An 18,775-nucleotide genomic window follows, 5' to 3' on the forward strand; every position below is an offset into this window, starting at 1 on the left:
CTACATAAAATGATGTCTTGTTTTACTTGCATTTTTATAATGTAAAGAAATAAAATAAATAATTTCAATTACAAAAATTTAATGTTTTATTTCTTGTGTTCTGATTTCTAACTAAGACTTAGTTCTCGTAACTTTTGCTTCCAAATGTGCTTCCTTTTCGTTGATGGTGCTGCCTTTTCGTTGATGGTGCTGCCTTTTCGTTAATAGTGCTGCCTTTTCTTTGACGGTGTTTCCAAATGTGCCGCCTTTTCGTTGACGGTGCTTCCAAAATGTGCTTCCTTTTTGTTGACGGTGCTTCCAAATTTGCTGCCTTTTCGTTGACGGTGCTTCCTTTTTGCTGACGGTGCTTCCAAATGTGCTGCCTTTTCGTTGGCGGTGCTTCCAAATATGCTGCCTTTTCATTGACGGTGCTTCAAAATTTGCTGGTGCTTCTATTTTTAATGTTGTTTTGACTCCAGTATTATGATAAATTGTTCTTGATTTGACTTGTGTATTATTCCATCCGGAGCATGTATATAATCAAGTCCTTGACAGCAGACCACTCAGTTTGTTACTGTTGTCGATGGTGTAAGGAACACCTAGTTTGTTTTATCTGGTGCATAAGTCGCGTAATTACCTATTATTGTGATCTTTAATGTTTTTAACGGCGAACTGGATGAAGATTGTACTAACGACTACGGAAACCCTGACGTCAGCGACGACGATAAAGGAGCAGATCCCTTTGGTAATGACGACGCCAACACTGGAGGAGACTTCAACAATCGTGGTACCACCGACAGTAGAGAGCTTAATGACTTCAGTAATGACTGCACAGGAAACCTCGACGAGTGCTTATTCGCCCTCGATGGAGACTTCAATGGAAGGTGATTTGTCAACAACTAACGAACATCGATGCCGTTACTGCGACAGGATTTTCTCAAACAACAGCAATGCTCGTCGACATGAGAAGAGAGAATGTGCTAAGAATCCACCTTGCATAATGTTTTGTTGTGAGAAATGTCATAAGCAGTTTGCCAGAAAAGATAATATGAAAAAGCACATGAAGACATCAAAGGTCCTGCTGTAAAGCATAAAGTAAAGGTTTCGGTGAAACAACGATTCATCGATGTGCATAAGAGTATGCCTGGAAATGGCACTACTGTTGCAAAGCCAGAATCTGAATCAGGTCTGAAAAGTTCGTCTTCATCACCACGGTATCCTTGCAGCTACTGTGATACGTCGTTCGCATTTTCCCATGATGCACAAAGACATGAGCGGAGCAAATGCAAGAAGAATCCTTCTCGCATGAAGTTTTGCTGTGATGAGTGCCTTAAATGGTTTACTCGAATTGACAGTTTGCGTTATCATTTGAAAAAATGTAAAGGTGAAGTCCGTGCGCCTACTGCTAAACTACCTGCCGAAATATCGACTCCTCGCTTTAGATTGGAGACACGGAAGCGTACAAGCAAAAAAAACAGATGCGCAGCAATCGGTTCCTATGACGTGTGAACATGAAACTAAACCTAAGACTGTGTTCGGAGCATTACAAGTGAACGATAATGGCTTCTAGTTGGCGCAGTCTGCATTTCGTGGAACGTTGAAAGACTACTATTATCTAAATACGTTTAGTGAGTCGAAAGACATTTGTAATTTTCTTGACGATATCAGACAGAACATAATCAATCAGCTTACTGATGATGTAGCAACAAACGGACCTTTGAAGTATAACTTGTGGTTGAACTGTTTATATGGAAAGCCATATCCGTTCGATTACAAAGTGAAGAAGTGTGCATTCAAGACATCGGCTGCCGTAATTTACAGTTCTGACGAAGTGAAGCAAACTGTTGAAAACGGTATCTAGAAACTCTGTCAAGAAGAGGAGGACTATGTCTGTTAAGCCTGGTTGGTCTCTGTCTAGTATTAACAGATTGGAGCTAAGAATTAGAAATTTCACGCCTATGCAGGGCTAAATATTTATAAGATTGCTGGTTTGCGCAAGCGATCCTGTAGTACAATATAGATTATGTAATAAATATTATGTTTGTTGAAGAACTTGAGGTGTTTTATTTTCGAAACTGTCATTAATGAAGTATTTTTACATAAAATTATTTTTGTATCGACCAGGGATCAAACCAAGTTTAGAATCAATCATTACTTGAATGAGTGATTTTTTTGATGAATTTAAGATTTTTTCCCGAATTTCTAGCATTAAATTTACGGATTTTCAAGATAGCGGTCGTAACGAAACAAGCAACATTAATAGGATCCAATATGGTGGTCGAAACGTAAAGTATAACGATGACACCGAACTCAACCAGGATGGCGGGATGTATCGAAACATGCAACATTTATATAATCCAAGATGGCTACCGTAACGGTAAGTGCAACAGTTGTTTTTAAGTAATATTTTATTAAAATTTTATTATTTACTTCAATTAATTTTTTTTAAGATTTTTAAATTTTTTCCGATTTTCTAAAATAAAAATTATGGATTTTCAAAATGGCGTCTAATTTTAAAGATGGTGGACATGCCGTCATACTACCTGATGATATAAATGCATGGTAAAAAGTGGTGGGGGGAGTTAGTCAGCCAGCAGCCACAGTGAGGGAAGGATCGTTCGCATTTTTTTGCACTCGTCGGGTTCGAACCGAGGACTCCGAGCTCCATGCCGTAAATGTTTTTTTAAAATTTTTATTAATTAAATTATTTAATAATTTTGAAATTTTTTTCATTAACATCGGAAAATAAATATAAAGTTAAAGATGGAGGGCGTAACGGAAATTGCAACGGTGACGTCATTATTAAAGATGGCGGTTATGATATTCTTATTCCTAAAAAAAATGACTTATCGGAGGCTGTAGACATGGATTCTTAAGCCATTTATAGGAATTTTCGTGGTTTCTAAGGCAAAACGACTTTTCAGGTTTTTCGAAATCCTAATTTTTAAATTGTGGAATTTTTTGAAATTTTTTGGTGGATTTTTTTTTCCAAAAAATAGAAATTATGGTGAATTTTGATGAATTTTGGGCAAATTTTGGCATAATTTTTGCTAGTTTTGGCTAATTTGAAGGTTAAAGGTTAAAGTCAAGGTCACACCCATTCAAGATGGCCGCCATGACGTCACAATCCAAGATGGCGGACCGACAATCACAATCCACCGGCTGACGCCTGGGCCAGTACCGGCTATTACACACTACTAATAATTTTATATTAAAAATACAATAAATAAGATTTAAATCCAAAAACTTTATGAAGTTTTCGATTAGAACCCGGCGAGGTCCTACTAATTAATAATGGCAACGGATTATTCCTTTTCAGATCTCACCAGCCGAATGACCTCCCACAACTAATGCCAACGCAGATATAATGCAAGCCAGTATGACGTCATGGCAGCCATATTGTTCGGAAACTGACGTCTTGGATACGACAAACAGTTTTCGTCGGCTAGAGGGCGCTTTAGTTTAATATAAATCTGTTAGAGTGTAGTTGTAATTATTACCGTAACATCTTCCTCTTGTCAAACGTCGTTGTCACCATCTTAAAATTCTGTAAATATTAATCTCGAAATTTGGGAGAAAATACAAAATTCATCAAAAAAATAGCTTTTTAAATTAGTATTTATTTCTACCTACTCTGTTGGATCCTTGATAAAAAAATAATTTAATTAAAATTAATAAATAAAATTACAGGTTCAAGAAAAAAAAATTAAAATACAAAGCTGAACGGTGGCAACTGGTTTAGCACTGGCCACAACGGTGTTTAACGCGCAAAAGGGTATAGATCTGGCCACCACGTTGATTGGCGCAAACCAGGTTTAGCCTTGAATATGCTGATTAGCGCGCAACAGTTATAGTATTGGTCACCACGCTGATTGGTGCAAACCAGGATTTATCCTGGGCCGTAACGCTGTTGGACGTGAACTAGGAAAAATGACAACCTTTTCCGTAAATTAAATTAACTTATGTTATCACCCTCGGCATTATTTGACAGAATGTTGCTATTATTTCATTTTCAATATTCCTATTATTTTTTTATTGGCGACATGAGAACACATGTATTTGCTCGTTACCGAGGTTAGAGGTTTACACAACACAGGCGAATACTGAAAGGCTCTCGCTCTTTTTATTGCAGTTTCTTGGAAAATTCAAATATGTTTTTAGAAAACGCAGGACAAAGGCAAGAATTTTGGACAATGCTTGCTTTTCTTTCTTGCATCGTATATAAACCAGGCCTCAAAACCGCTTCCTTTCAGTAGGGCACAACTCCCCCCCCCCCCCAAACCTCCTATCAAAAAATAATTTCTTTTCAACCAAGTCCGTGCTTGGCAGAGAGCGACAGCAGCAAGGCTCGGCCTTGGCGTGGAACCAGATTCTCTCGCCGTCCATGAGGCGGTCAGCACCTGGAAGCAGTCAGTCCGGTGGTTATGGGCGCGTCACGTGGTCTCCAGCTGACACGCCCTTCAACTGCAAACAAGTATTCGAGTTAAATATGATAGCCGGTCCCATCATGTAAAGAAGAATAGGTGAAACCGTGCGCAGGTTTTCCCCCTCCACGCGCTCCCTCGCTACGTCACCTTGGTTGTAGCCAGCGCTCTTCTTCCAGGCGCTTACCATCCATTTCATCTGCGTCCCGTGCGAACCTTTGTTATTGTTGCTGCTTACATAATCCTGAGTGCTTTTATGTAGCTGTGCAGTGTTCGGATTTCACAATCATTTTAAAAAAAACTCGAGATTCTGGCATAAAATATTTTTCTTTTCCAAAAAATGAAGATCTTTGCAATAAGTGGGTGAACGTATGCAAAAGAAGGACATATTCTGTGTTAGCAGAGGTAAGTTTAAACAAACGTGATTTTAAGTAGAAATGTCACTTGTTTAATAATACGAGTATTTATTTTTAAATTTTTTATATGATTAACTGTAGGTTAATAATAGGTCAAGGAATGTATTTCGTTCAAAATACTGAGTTATTATCTGTAATAATAAAGTCTTTCGCGGTAAAAAGGTTATTTATTGAATTAATTTACTAAAAATGAAATTTCAAAGTATTAATAAAAACTCAGATCACTTGTTTTTAAAATGTTTGTGTGTTCGGGCATAAGCGAGAAATAAAAAATTTATTTTCATTTAACTTTTTTTGTTTGTTATAGAACTAACCTAAACACTAGGTTGTGTAGTATTAATAAAGAGGGGACAATATTTCATCAATGCATGTAAACAAATCGAATGAAAGTAGGATTGTGAACCCCTTATACATCAAAAAGAAACATGCGAATTTTTTCTATTGTTCAAAATGTTCTCTTTAATGGACTGGGGAGGACATATTATATAATTACGTTTAAATATATTTAAGTATACACGCAAAACCGTGAGATAATAATTATAAAATAAACAAAAAAAAAAGAAACAGGCTTATTTACAACCACTTTTTAAATTCGAGGTCTAATATGTTTGTTTTAAATGAATTCGTTTAGAATTTGGAAGAAGTTTATATTTATTTCATTTCGATATGTATTTAACTTAATAATGTTAATGCAAAATACCGCTCAAAATGTGGTGCGTGAAAGTGAATTACTTTTCTAGTTACATGTGATGATACTGAATTTAATAATATGTTAGTTTCGTAAAGGTATTTTAAGATTTCAGCATTACAATCTGCTTTGTTGGGTTATGTTGTTGGTTTACACACAATAATAAAAATTAACGTAAATGAATTCATTGTTATCTAATGTTGTCTTTGCCAATTTTCCATTCAAGGGTTTAGATAATGGTACAATTTTGTTTCGTCTCTCCGTGCAAGAGTTTGTGTTTACGCCTTTAATAGCATTTAACGCGTTAAAAAAACTGACGTTTTAAATACTTAAAAATAAGGTTTGCAGGAACCATAGCTCAGTACATTCTCAGCGCACGTGCGTGTGTGCTCCATAGGTGTATCAGGAAGAGGGTGGGGGGGGGCACAGGGGCACGTGCCCTCCCACTCATCTAAGGGTAAAATATACATTGATTAATAACGAATTTTGCAGTAATAAACATGTATAACACTAGGCCCAGACTCACGGACATCTACCCCCCTCTCCAAGAGTAATTCCTGGATCCGCCACAACTGTGTCTACAATCCTAACACTAACACAACTCGGCTATAACTAAAAACAGAGTAGCACAGAAGTTTTCATGTTTGTAGGTATTAATTTTTCTATGTTCTATAACTATAAAGCGCATGAGATATATAAAAACACAGCTATGTATTCATAATTTTACATGTGAACATTTGCAGCGCGGCCTTCGAATTGTAATTATGGAGGGAAGCGGCTTTTCCGTAAAACTAGATATAAGTGGGAAAAATAGTATTTCCGATTTTAATGTTTCAACGATTACAATGATTTCATTATATTTCAATATTTTTATATTTTTAATGTTTTTACCACACCATTTCCCTTGAATTTATTGCCTTCAAAGCATTTTAGTATTACAGAATCCAGGAGGAATTTTGAAACGCCAATTTTAAGGGAAATTAGATAAACTTAGATATTTATTTTGTAATTTTTTTCCATGGAAATGCCGTGACTCTCTTCAATTGTCTTATCAGATTATGCGAGAGCCTACAAATGCACAATGTACAGGAGGTAAAACAATACTTATTTTGTTATAACATGGAATTCTCAGTAATCAAAATTATAGCAAGCAACATTTTTGAGTTTTCGAAGTGAACGTTATAAAAATGGAGAAAGAAACACCCACAGCCAAGATACTTGCGTTAAAATTACATTCAAATATCTATGAAGGACGGGAGTTCTTCAAGCCATTATGAAACGATTTTGGCTTTAATAAAATGTAGCGTAGAAGGCATACGGGTTTTGTGAAATATTTACTGGCGAGTTATTTTGCAATTGAGTTATTTTTAGTAATCAACCAACAATTATGTGCCCTGTTTTAACGCACAATGTGTTTGGGGGATTTGAAAACTATTAGGTTTTTCCTCTCCAAGATAATTAACAAATCCAACCTTCTCGTTTTCTTTGCCGTGAAAAGCTTTCACATATACGTCCTCACTGCGTCTCACTATCCATATATCAAAATACACAGAAACATTAAAACTTTATGTTTTTTAAGCCCCTTGCTTCACAAGTCCTCGACAATTCTAACACCTTAAACTAAATTTGAATGAATTCTAATTAATTATGATTTTTGTCCACGACAGCTCTTTCAACGTAGCTTATTTCATTATAAGTGGCTGTTAGTTTACATTTTGTGTCTCCCAGTTGATATGGCGCTTCAAGATGCCGTTATTTGAACTACTTGGCTTCACTTCATTTCAAATCGTCCATTAATACCGCTCATATATTATAAAGACCATGAGATTAGGGCTTACTCTGGTAACAATGTGACACGTTACTGCCTATAAAAATTCAGAGGCTTGAAATAAAACAAATTTCAACCCTTTTAAGGCTGAATTTAATAATTAATTATTTCGTAAATTTTATGTTAAAGTAAATTCTAGCTAGATTAAATTATAAAGAATTTTTTTTTCCTTTCAGTCCACATGGACTGTTAATGCTTCCAAGTCAAAATTTTATGAATGCTGCAAGACTCTCTGAAAAAAAATTTCTTTAATTTCATGGCAATTTTTTTAGTAGAGAAACACAAATCATCAAGAAAGTTACAGACAACGTTTTAAACAGATGCGTAGAATTTCCTTCAGATGTCAATCAATATTTTTTAAATACTCGTACATACATACGAGTTAAAGAAATTAACAAAGAAATTGGCAAAGAAAATACTTCGTCTAAACGCCATTTAATTAAGAAACTGAAAAAATGCCTACAAATTAGATAACTTTGAAAAATGTTTTCAAGTGCACAAGTTAACATCTTTATAAAAGAAAATTTATAAAAAGGTTACCGACATTGTAAAAGTAATATATGCTCTAGGTAACTTTATTTTCAGGTGAGTCTTTTTGTTTAAAATATTTATGTAATATAACTATATGTGGTATGTATGTTTTTAATATATATATGTTTTAAGTAATATATTAATGTATGTAAAATAATATTATCGTTATAGTTTTTTTGTGTGTAGGCCTATATATACCTGTTTACTTAAATAGTTCATGTGTGTCATGTTTCAGAACAATATCTCATATTATCCAAATTAGTGTAGCATAAAATCATTGCTAGTTATTATAAATTTATAAATAAAATTATTATCACATTATATATGTTAAGTTGATATTAGTCAGTTTAAAAACATTCGACTTATATATTAGTACCTAAAAATTTTGTAATGCCTGCAAGCTGTTTTTTGCTGCAGATTGTAGAGCTATTTGGTTTAATAATAAGTATGTTTTAAATATATTTTTTAAATATACTTTCTATCATTATTTATCCTTTTTTATTGTTTGTAACTGAATAAAATTAAATTAGTAAATAAATCAAAAGCGCTACTGTTTATGTAAATAACAAATACGTATTTATACAAACTTTGCTTTGTCTCAGATGCTTTTTTTTTTTTTGTAAAATGTTTGTATTATTCTTTGTCGCCTGCATCCTGAATAGTAGTATAGTTTGGGGGCTCCGGAAACTGGGTCCTGGGTGTGGATTGTGTAAATTGTGAGATTGTCGGTCCGCCATATTGGATTGTGATGTCACGGCGGCCATTTTGGATGGTTGTGACCATGACCTTTGAACTTGACCTTGAAATTTGACCTTCAAAATGTGCCAAAATCGTCCAAAATTGGGCAAAATTTGCCCAAAATTCCTCAAAATCGGCCAAAATTTACATTTTTGAAGAAAAAAAATTACGCCAAAAAATCTCAAAAAATTCCACAATTCAAAAATTAGGATTTAGAAAATCCTCAAAAGTCATTTTGCCCTAGAAAGAACCCAAATTCCTAAAAACGGCTTAAGCATCCATGTATACAGCCTCCGGTAAGCCATTTCTAGGAATAAAGGATACCATGACCGCCATTTTGAATTATGTCGTCACCGTTGCAATTTCCGTTACGGCCCCCATCTTTAAAATCTTTATTTACTATCCGATTTTAATGAAAAAAAATTTAAAAATCATTAAAAATTCAATTAATAAAATTTTAATAAAAAATTATCAAAAACATACATTAACGACATGGAGCTCGGAGTCCTCAGTTCGAAGCCTACGAGTGCAAAAGAAAATAAAAATGGCGACCGATCTTTCCCCCGTGGTGGGTGCAGGCAGACTGGCCCCCACCACTTTGTTAATAGCATATATATCATCCGACAGTATGACGTCACGTCCGCCATCTTGTCCTCGTCTGCTGGAAGCCATCATCATGTTATCGTCTGCTAGAGTGCGCTGACACCATGTTAGTTTAACTCTTACCCGCTAGAGTGCAGTAATCATTTATTATTACTGTGACACCCACCATCTTGTCATTTGCCCGCCATCTTGAAATTACGTAATTATTTAGATAGAAATTCTGGAAAATTTTTAAAAATCATCAAAAAATTTAATCATTCGAATTAAATATACAAATCTTTAAAGAAAACCGTTGCACTTTTCGTTTCTACAGCCATCTTAAAAATCCGTAATTTCAATGCTAGAAATTCGGGAAAAAATCAAAAATTCATAAAACAATTCACTCATTAAAGTAATGATTGATTCGAGACTTGGTTCGATCCCTGGACGATACAAATAATCCTAATTTTTAAGTAAAAATACCTAAAAAATGACAGGTTCAAAAATAAAACACCACATGTTCTTTCACAAAATAAATTTTATTACATAAATTCTATTTTATTACAAAAATTTAGGTCCGCATACGCGTGAAATGATTAATTCTTAGCTCCAATCGGTTTATACTAGACAGAGTCCAACCAGAACCTTAACAGACATAGTCCTCCTCTTCTTGACAGAGTTTTTGGATACCGTTTTCAACAGTTTTCTTGACATTGTTAGAACTGTAAATTACTGCAGCCGATGTCTTGAATGCACACTTATTCACTTTATCATCGAACGGATACGGCATTCCATATATACAGTCCAACCTGAAGTTATATTTAAAATGTCCGTTTGTTGCTACGTCAACAGTAAGCTGATTAATTATGTCCTGTCTGATATCATCAAGAAAATTACAAATGTCCTTCGATTCGCTTAAAGTACTTGGATAATAGTAGTCTTACAACATTCCACGAAATGCAGACTGCGCCAAGTAGAAGCCATTATCGTTTACTTGTATTGCACCGAACACAGACTCAGGTTTATTTCATGTTCTGACGTCATACCAATCGGTTGCTGCACAACGCATTTTTTGCTTGTACGCTCACGAGTCACCAATCTAAACCGAGGAGTCAAACTTTCTACAGGTAGTTCAGCAGAAGGCGCACAGACTTCACAATTACATTTTTTCGCATGATGTCGCAAACTGTCAAATCGAGTAAACCATTTAAGGCACTCATCACAGCGAAACTTCATGCGAGAAGGATTCTTCATGCATTTACTCCTCTCGTGTCTTCGTGCATCATGGGAAAATCCGAACGACGTATCACAGTAGGTAGCTGCAATGATACCGTGGTGATTAAGTTGAGCCTTTCAGACCGGTTCTCGATACTGGCGTTGCAACAGTAGTACAATTTCCAGGCATACTCTTATGAACATCAATACATCGTTGTTGTAAAGAAACCTTTACATTCTGCCGCACAGCAGCGCCTTTACATGTCTTCAAGTGCGTTTTCATATTATCTTTTCTGGAAAACTGCTTATGAAACTTCTCACAACCATTCATGTTGCGAGGAGGATTCTTAGCACATTCTCTCTTCTCGTGTCGACGAGCATTGCTGCTGTTTGAGAAAATCTTGTCGCAGTAACGACATCGATCTTCGTTAATTGTTGTCGATTCACCATCCATTGAAGTCTCCATCGAGGGCAAAACAGCGTTCGGCGAGGTTTCGTGTACAGCCAGCACTACCGACATTAAAGTCTCTTCTGCTGGTGGTATCTAGACTGTTTAAGTCTCCTCCAGTGTTGAAGTCGACGTTGCCAACGGGATCTGCACCTTCTCCGTCGTAGCTGTCGTCAAGGTTCCCGTAGTCGATGGTACAACCTCCATCGAGTTGCACGTTAAAGACGGTAAAGATGCCATCGAGGTCTCAAGAACAGCTAATGAACACGATTTATGCACCAGAAGAAACAAACTAGGCGATCCTTACACCGCCGACGTCAGTAACATACTGAGCGACCTGCTGTCTAGGACTCCCTTATATAAATGCACCATATGGAATAATACGCTAGTCAAATCAAGAACCATTTACAATAATACTAGAGTCAAATTTACAATTAAAAAAGAGGAACATATGATCAAAAAAAAATTCGAAGAGTTATGGTACTTTCTCGTTTCATTAATTCGATCTCTCCAATAGCTACAATTCGCTTCATCAGATCTATTTACATTTTGCTCCTATGCTTCAATTGAATATTAGCTTCAAGTGCTTCAACAACTCCATCAGCTCCAACACGTAATGTACGCAATGTACGCGCAATACATGCAATTTACGTGCAATTAATGTAATGATCACACAGTACACACAGGAAACGGAACGTACACACAGTACACACAGGAAACGGAACGTATACACACAGTACACACAGGAAACGGAACGTACACACAGTGCACACAGGAAACGGAATGATCACACATACAGTAGCGGTAAACTCACACGCTTAGTTGGAAATAAGAATACAAGAAATAAAAACATTTAATTTTTACTTTCAATATTTAATTACTTCTCAACATTACACGAATACAAGTTAAAGAAGCCATTATTGTATGTAGCCAGCTTTTCTCAGTTGTTTCAGTATGAAGGATATTTCTTTGATGCACGAATATTTTCTTGCACAAAGCGAGCCATGTAGAAGTCTTAGCCGGTCAACCAATATGTTTGGATCTTTCCATGATGTGTAATCAATCTCTTCTACCACAATTTTACTTGCTTGTTTATTATAAATACTTTTAATATCACAATCATCCCAGTGATCATAATAAGCATTATCAGATTTATTTATTATAACACGACGTTTCCATCGTTTCGGTCTCAGGACATCGCCACATTCTTCGAACTTGTCAGCTCTAGGTGCTTCATCAAAGTCTATGCCTTTGTCAACAGCCCCAGAGTCACTGTAAGAATCAATGTAGAAGAACCCTCTTCACCCAGATTACCGTATGAATTCGCTATCGATGATGTCGAAGTGTCTTCATCGTCTTCATGCTTCCTTTTTAGGAGTCCATCAATTTTACATAGAATATAAGATCTACTGAATTTAGGCTTGAATGTATTCTCACTTTTCACGGTGTTGATACTTCCATTAGTTTTAGTATTCCCGAAGCCATTAGCATCCTTCAATTTATGTTCTTCCTGACGATCGGGTGAGCTAATACCATCACGCTCAGGACAAGGAAAATTATTGTCATAATGCAGATCACTCTTCTTTAGTCTAGTGGATCCATCGGTGTCCTCTATGCCGTAAGTAGTCTTGACCTTACATGTTCCACCATGACTTTTTAAGCTGTCAATTCGTGGTAACAACCTGCTACAACTATTACAGCTTAACATGTTGCGTAGTGGGTTTCTAGCACAATCATTCTTCTCATGACGTCTAGCATTCCTTCTCATGACATAATCCTTGCTACAGTATCTACAGTGATGACGTTTTGATACAGCAACAAATCCCGAATCAGGATTCATATTAGTTGATGAGACTAATGTCAGATGCAAACTAAGATTTTTAAATTAGATATATTACTTAAATAAAATTATTTAATTATTTCATCAGCTAAAATTAATTTATCTCATTCAAAGATACTTGTTGCAAGTAGTTCTGCTTTTCAACAACAGGTGTCGCCATATGTTACTTGCAGGTAAATAATATTAAGTTCTTTTATGCGAGAATCGGGATGCTCACTAACGATCGCAAAAGAAGGATGGCTTCGCTAGACTCCAAGGAGAAGGAAGTTCGTCCTTCCTGTTAGTGCTTCTTAGATTTCTCAGGGATTATTATTATTTGACTGAGTTATGATATTTTTTTTTAATTTACACCTGATAAAAATATTACAAGTGTTGATTAAGTAGCAGAAATTCACTAATTACATGTAACATTGAATAAAATGACATGTCTCATTAAGTAAAAAAATCCTTTATGCAGAGATCAATTACTCATCTGTAACCAGAAGCACTCGGGAATACCATAAGATGTCGAGTCAGGAATAATCAGAAGCACTCGGAGAAAACTACCATAATATTGTCAAAAATAATCAGGAGCACACGGAGAAATTCCACCATAATATTGTCAAGAATAAACGGGAGCACACGGAGAAAACCACCATAAATTGACAAGAATAATCGGAAGCACACGGAGAAAACCGCCACAAGTTTTCTTTGATATCACAAAATTACAAAAAAAAATTATAAAAAATTAAAAATAAAAACGAAAAAAAATTCAAAAACATTATGCTAGCTTGTGAACTTCTCTTTGATGTGCAAAGTTAGAGTTCTAGTTCTAGCCAGAATCAGTTTTTGAATTTTTTTCGTTTTTATTTTTAATTTTTTATCAATTTTTTTTTTGTTATTTTATGATATCAAAGAAAATTTGTGGCGGTTTTCTCTATGTGCTTCCGATTATTCTTGTAAATATTATGGTGGTTTTCTCCGTGTGCTCCCGTTTATTCTTGACAATATTATGGTGGATTTATCCGTGTGCTCCTGATTATTTTGGTCATTATTATGGTAGTTTTCTCCGAGTACTTCTGATTATTCCTGACTAGACATATGATGGTTTTCTTGGAGTGCTTCTGATTATTCCTGACTCGACAGCTTCTGGTTACAGATGAGAAATTGATCTCTGCATGAAGAATTTTTTTACTTAATGAGACATGTCATTTTATTTAATGTTACATGTAATTAGTGAATTACTGCTACTTAATCAACACTTGTAATATTTTTATCAGGTGGAAATTAAAAAAAAAAAATATCATAACTCAGTAGAATAATAATAATTCCTGAGAAATCTAAGAAGCACTATCAGGAAGGACGAACTTCCTTCTCCTTGGAGTCTAGCGAAGCCATCCTTCTTTTGCGATCGTTAGTGAGCATCCCGCATCCCGCATAAAAGAACTAAATATTATTTACCTGCAAGTAACATATGGCGACACCTGTTGTTGAAAAGCAGAACTACTTGCAACAAGTATCTTTGAATGAGATAAATTAAATTTCGCTGATGAAATAATTAAATAATTTTATTTAAGTAATATATCTAATTTAAAAATCTTAGTTTGCATCTGACATTAGTCTCATCAACTAATATTAATCCTGATTCGGGATTTGTTGCTGTATCAAAACGTCATCACTGTAGATACTGTAGCAAGGATTATGTCATTAGAAGGAATGCTAGACGTCATGAGAAGAATGATTGTGCTAGAAACCCACTACGCAACATGTTAAGCTGTAATAGTTGTAGCAGGTTGTTACCACGAATTGACAGCTTAAAAAGACATGGTATAACATGTAAGGTCAAGACTACTTACGGCATAGAGGACACCGATGGATCCACTAGACTAAAGAAGAGTGATCTGCATTACGACAATAATTTTCCTTGTCCTGAGCGTGATGGTATTAGCTCACCCGATCGTCAGGAAGAACATAAATTGAAGGATGCTAATGGCTTCGGGAAAACTGAAACTAATGGAAGTATCAACACCGTGAAAAGTGAGAATATATTCAAGCCTATATTCAGTAGATCATCTATTCTATGTAAAATTAATGGACTCCTAAAAAGGAAGCATGAAGACAATGAAGACACTTTGACATCAATGATAGCGAATTCATATGGTAATCTGGGTAAAGAGGATGTCTTCTACTTTGATTATTACAGTGACTCTGAGGCTGTTGACAAAGGCATAGACTGTGATTAAGCACCTAGAGCTGACTAGATCGAAGAATTTGGCGATGTCCTGAGACCGAAACGATGGAAACGTCGTGTTATAATAAATAAATCTGATAATGCTTATTATAATCTCTGGGACGATTGTGATATTAAAAGTATTTATAATAAACAAGCAAGTAAGATGGTGGTAGAAGAGATTGATTACACATCATGGAAAGATCCAAACATATTGGTTGACCGGCTAAGACTTCTACATGGCTCGCTTTGTGCAGGAAACTATTCGTGCATCAAAGAAATATCCTTCATACTCAAAGAACTGAGGAAAGCTGGCTACATACTAAAATGGCTTCTTTTACTTGTATTTGTGTAATGTTGAGAAGTAATTAAATATTGAAAGTAAAAATTAAATGTTTTTTATTTCTTGTATTCTTATTTCCAACTAAGCCTGTGTGTTTCCGCTACTGTATGTGTAATCATTTTGTTTCCTGTGTGTACTGTGTGTACGTTCTGTTTCCTGTGTGTACTGTGTGTACGTTCCTTTTCCTGTGTGTACTGTGTGTATGTTCCGTTTCCTGTGTGCACTGTGTGTACGTTCCGTTTCCTGTGTGTACTGTGTGTATAAGTTCTGTTTCCTGTGTGTACTGTGTGTACGTTCCGTTTCCTGTGTTTACTGTGTGATCATTACATTTATTGCACGTAAATTGCATGTATTGCTCGTACATTGCGTACATTACGTGTTGGAGCTGATGGAGCTGTTGGAGCACTTGAAGCTAATGTTCAATTGAAGCATAGGAGCAAAATGTAAATAGATCTGATGAAGCGAATTGTAGCTCTTGGAGACTAGCGTATATTGGAGAGATCGAATTAATAAGACGAGAACGTACCATAACTCATCGAATTTTTTTTTTGATCATATGTTCCCCTTTTTTAATTGTAGATTTGACTCTAGTATTATTGTAAATGGTTCTTGATTTGACTAGCGTATTATTCCATATGGTGCATTTATATAAGCGAGTCCTAGACAGCAGGTCGCTCAGTATGTTACTGACGTCGGCGGTGTAAGGATCGCACAGTTTGTTTCTTCTGGTGCATAAATCGTATTAATTAGCTGTTCTTGAGACCTCGATGGCATCTTTACCGTCTTTAACGTGCAACTCGATGGAGGTTTTACCATCGACTACGGGAACCTTGACGACAGCTACGACGGAGAAGGTGCAGATGCTGTTGGCAACGTCGACGTCAACACTGGAGGAGACTTAAACAGTCGAGATACCACCAGCAGAAGAGACTTTAATGTCGGTAGTGCTGGCTGTAAAGAAAACCTCGCCAAACGCTGTTTCGCTCTCGATGGAGACTTTAATGGATGGTGAATCGACAACAATTAACGAAGATCGATGTCGTTACTGCGACAAGATTTTCTCAAACAGCAGCAATGCTCATCGACACGAGAAGAGAGAATGTGCTAAGCTTCCTCCTCGCTACATGAATGGTTGTGAGAAGTGTCATAAACAGTTTTCCAGAAAATATAATATAAAAACACACTTAAAGACATGTAAAGGCGCTGCTGTGCGGCAGAAAGTAAAGGTTTCTATACAACATTGATGTATTGATGTTCATAAGAGAATGCCTGGAAATTGTACTACTGTTGCAACGCCAGAATCTGGAACAGGTCTGAAAGGCTCGACTTCATCGCCACGGTATCATTGCAGCTGTGATACGTCGTTCGCATTTGCCCATGATGCACGAAGACATGAGAGGAGTAAATGCAAGAAGAATCCTTCTCGCATGAAGTTTCGCTGTGATGAGTCCCTTAAATGGTTTACTCGAATTGACAGTTTGCGACATCATGCGAAAAAATGTAATGGTGATGTCTGTGCGCCTACTGCTGAACTACCTGTAGAAAGTTCGACTCCTCGGTTTAGATTGGTGACTCGTGAACGTACAAGCAAAAAAAGCGTTGTGCATCAACCGATTGCAATGACGTCTGAACATGAAAATAAACCTGAGACTGTGTTCTTTGCATTACAAGTAAACTATAATGGCTTCTACTTGGCGCAGTATGCATTTCGTGGAACGTTGAAAGACTACTATTATCCAAGTATGTTAAGCGAGTCGAAGGACATTTGTAATTTTCTTGATGATATCAGACAGGACTTAATCAATCAGCTTAATAATGACGTAGCAATAAACGGACCTTTGAAATATAACTTCAGGTTGGACTGTATATATGGAAAGCCGTATTCGTTCGATGATAAAGTGAATAAGTGTGCATTCAAGACATCGGCTGCAGTAATTTACAGTTCTAACGATGTCAAGAAAACTGTTAAAAACGGTATCCAGAAACTCTGTCAAGAAGTAAAGGACTATGTCTGTTAAGGTTCTGGTTGGACTCTGTCTAGTATAAACCGATTGGAGCTAAGAATTAGTTTTTACACACCTATGCGGACCTTAATTTTTGTAATAAAATAGAAATTATGTAATAAAATTTATTTTGTAAAAGAATGTGTGGTGTTTTATTTTTGAACCTGTCATTTTATAGTTATTTTTACTTTAAAATTTGGATTTTTGTATCGTCCATGGATCGAACTAAGTCTCGAATCAATCATTACTTTAATGAGTGAATTTGTTAATGAATTTTTGATTTTTTTCCCGAATTTCTAGCATTGAAATTACGGATTTTCAAGATGGCTGTAGAAACGAAAAGTGCAACGGTGTTTTTTTTAAAGATTTTTATTATCTAATTCGTTTGATTAAATTTTTTGATGATTTTTAAAAATTTTCCCGAATTTCTATCTAAATAATTACGTAATTTCAAGATGGCGGGCAAATGACAAGATGAGGGGTGTCATAGTAATAATAAATGATAACTGCACTCTAGCGGGTACGAGTTATACTAACATGGTGTCAGCGTACTCTAGCAGACGATAACATGATGATGGCTTCCAGCAGACAAGGACAAGATGGCGGACGTGACATCATACTGTCGGATGATATATATGCTATTAACAAAGTGGTGGGGGCCAGTCTGCCTGCACCCACCACGGAAGAAGGATCAGTCGCCATTTTTATTTTTTTTGCACTCGTCGGGTTCGAACTGAGGACTCCGAGCTCCATATCGTTAATGTATGTTTTTTGATAATTTTTTTATTAAAATTTTATTAATTGAATTTTATTAAATTTTAAATTTTTTCTTAATTAAAATAGGATAGTAAATAAAGATTTTAAAAATGGCGGCCGTATCGGAAATTTCAACAGTGACGACATAATCCAAGATGGCGGTCATGTTATCCATATATTCCTAGAAATGGCTTACCGGAGGCTGTAGACATGAATGCTTAAGTAGTTTTTAGGAATTTGGGTTCTTTCTAGGGCAAAACGACTTTTGAGGAATTTCGAAATCCTAATTTTTGAGTTGTGGAATTTTTTGATATTGTTTGGCGGATTTTTTTCCACAAAAATGTAAATTTTGGCGGATTTTGAGGAATTTTGGGCAAATTTTGCCCAATTTTGGACGATTTTGGCAGATTTTGAAGGTCAAATTTCAAGTTCAAGGTCAAAGGTCAAGGTTACAACCATCCAAGATGGCCGCCGTGATGTCACAATACAATATGGCGGACCGTCAATCTCACAATCCACACAATCTACAACCAGGACCCAGGTTCTGGAGCCCCCTAACTATACTACTCTGAATGTTTATTATATCTATTTTATTAATATTCATAATAAATAATTTCGAAGTATATTCATTCCAATTTTCATTACCATTCTGTGTTTACAAGACCCAATTAACATTTTGAAGTGATGTAACAGCAGAAAAATATTGCTTCGTTGATTTTATTACTAACAAAAAAACCGCGTTTGGATGCTAATATATTTATTTAAACTGTATGTT

General features: G+C 35.8%; 1 protein-coding gene across 1 annotated transcript in view; it reads left to right on the forward strand.

Moving 5' to 3' along the window:
• Positions 1 to 4,512: 4,512 nt before the first annotated feature.
• The window catches only part of LOC134539803 (nose resistant to fluoxetine protein 6-like), a 194,394-nt gene continuing 180,131 nt past the window's right edge, over positions 4,513 to 18,775 (forward strand). The window contains exon 1 of the mRNA XM_063382075.1: positions 4,513 to 4,808. Within this exon, the coding sequence (XP_063238145.1) occupies positions 4,775 to 4,808 (34 nt within the window). The 5' untranslated portion in view covers positions 4,513 to 4,774. The remainder of the gene's footprint in view (positions 4,809 to 18,775) is intronic.

The sequence above is a fragment of the Bacillus rossius genome, chromosome 16, assembly GCF_032445375.1.
Source record: "Bacillus rossius redtenbacheri isolate Brsri chromosome 16, Brsri_v3, whole genome shotgun sequence".
Classification (NCBI taxonomy): Eukaryota; Metazoa; Arthropoda; class Insecta; order Phasmatodea; family Bacillidae; genus Bacillus; species Bacillus rossius.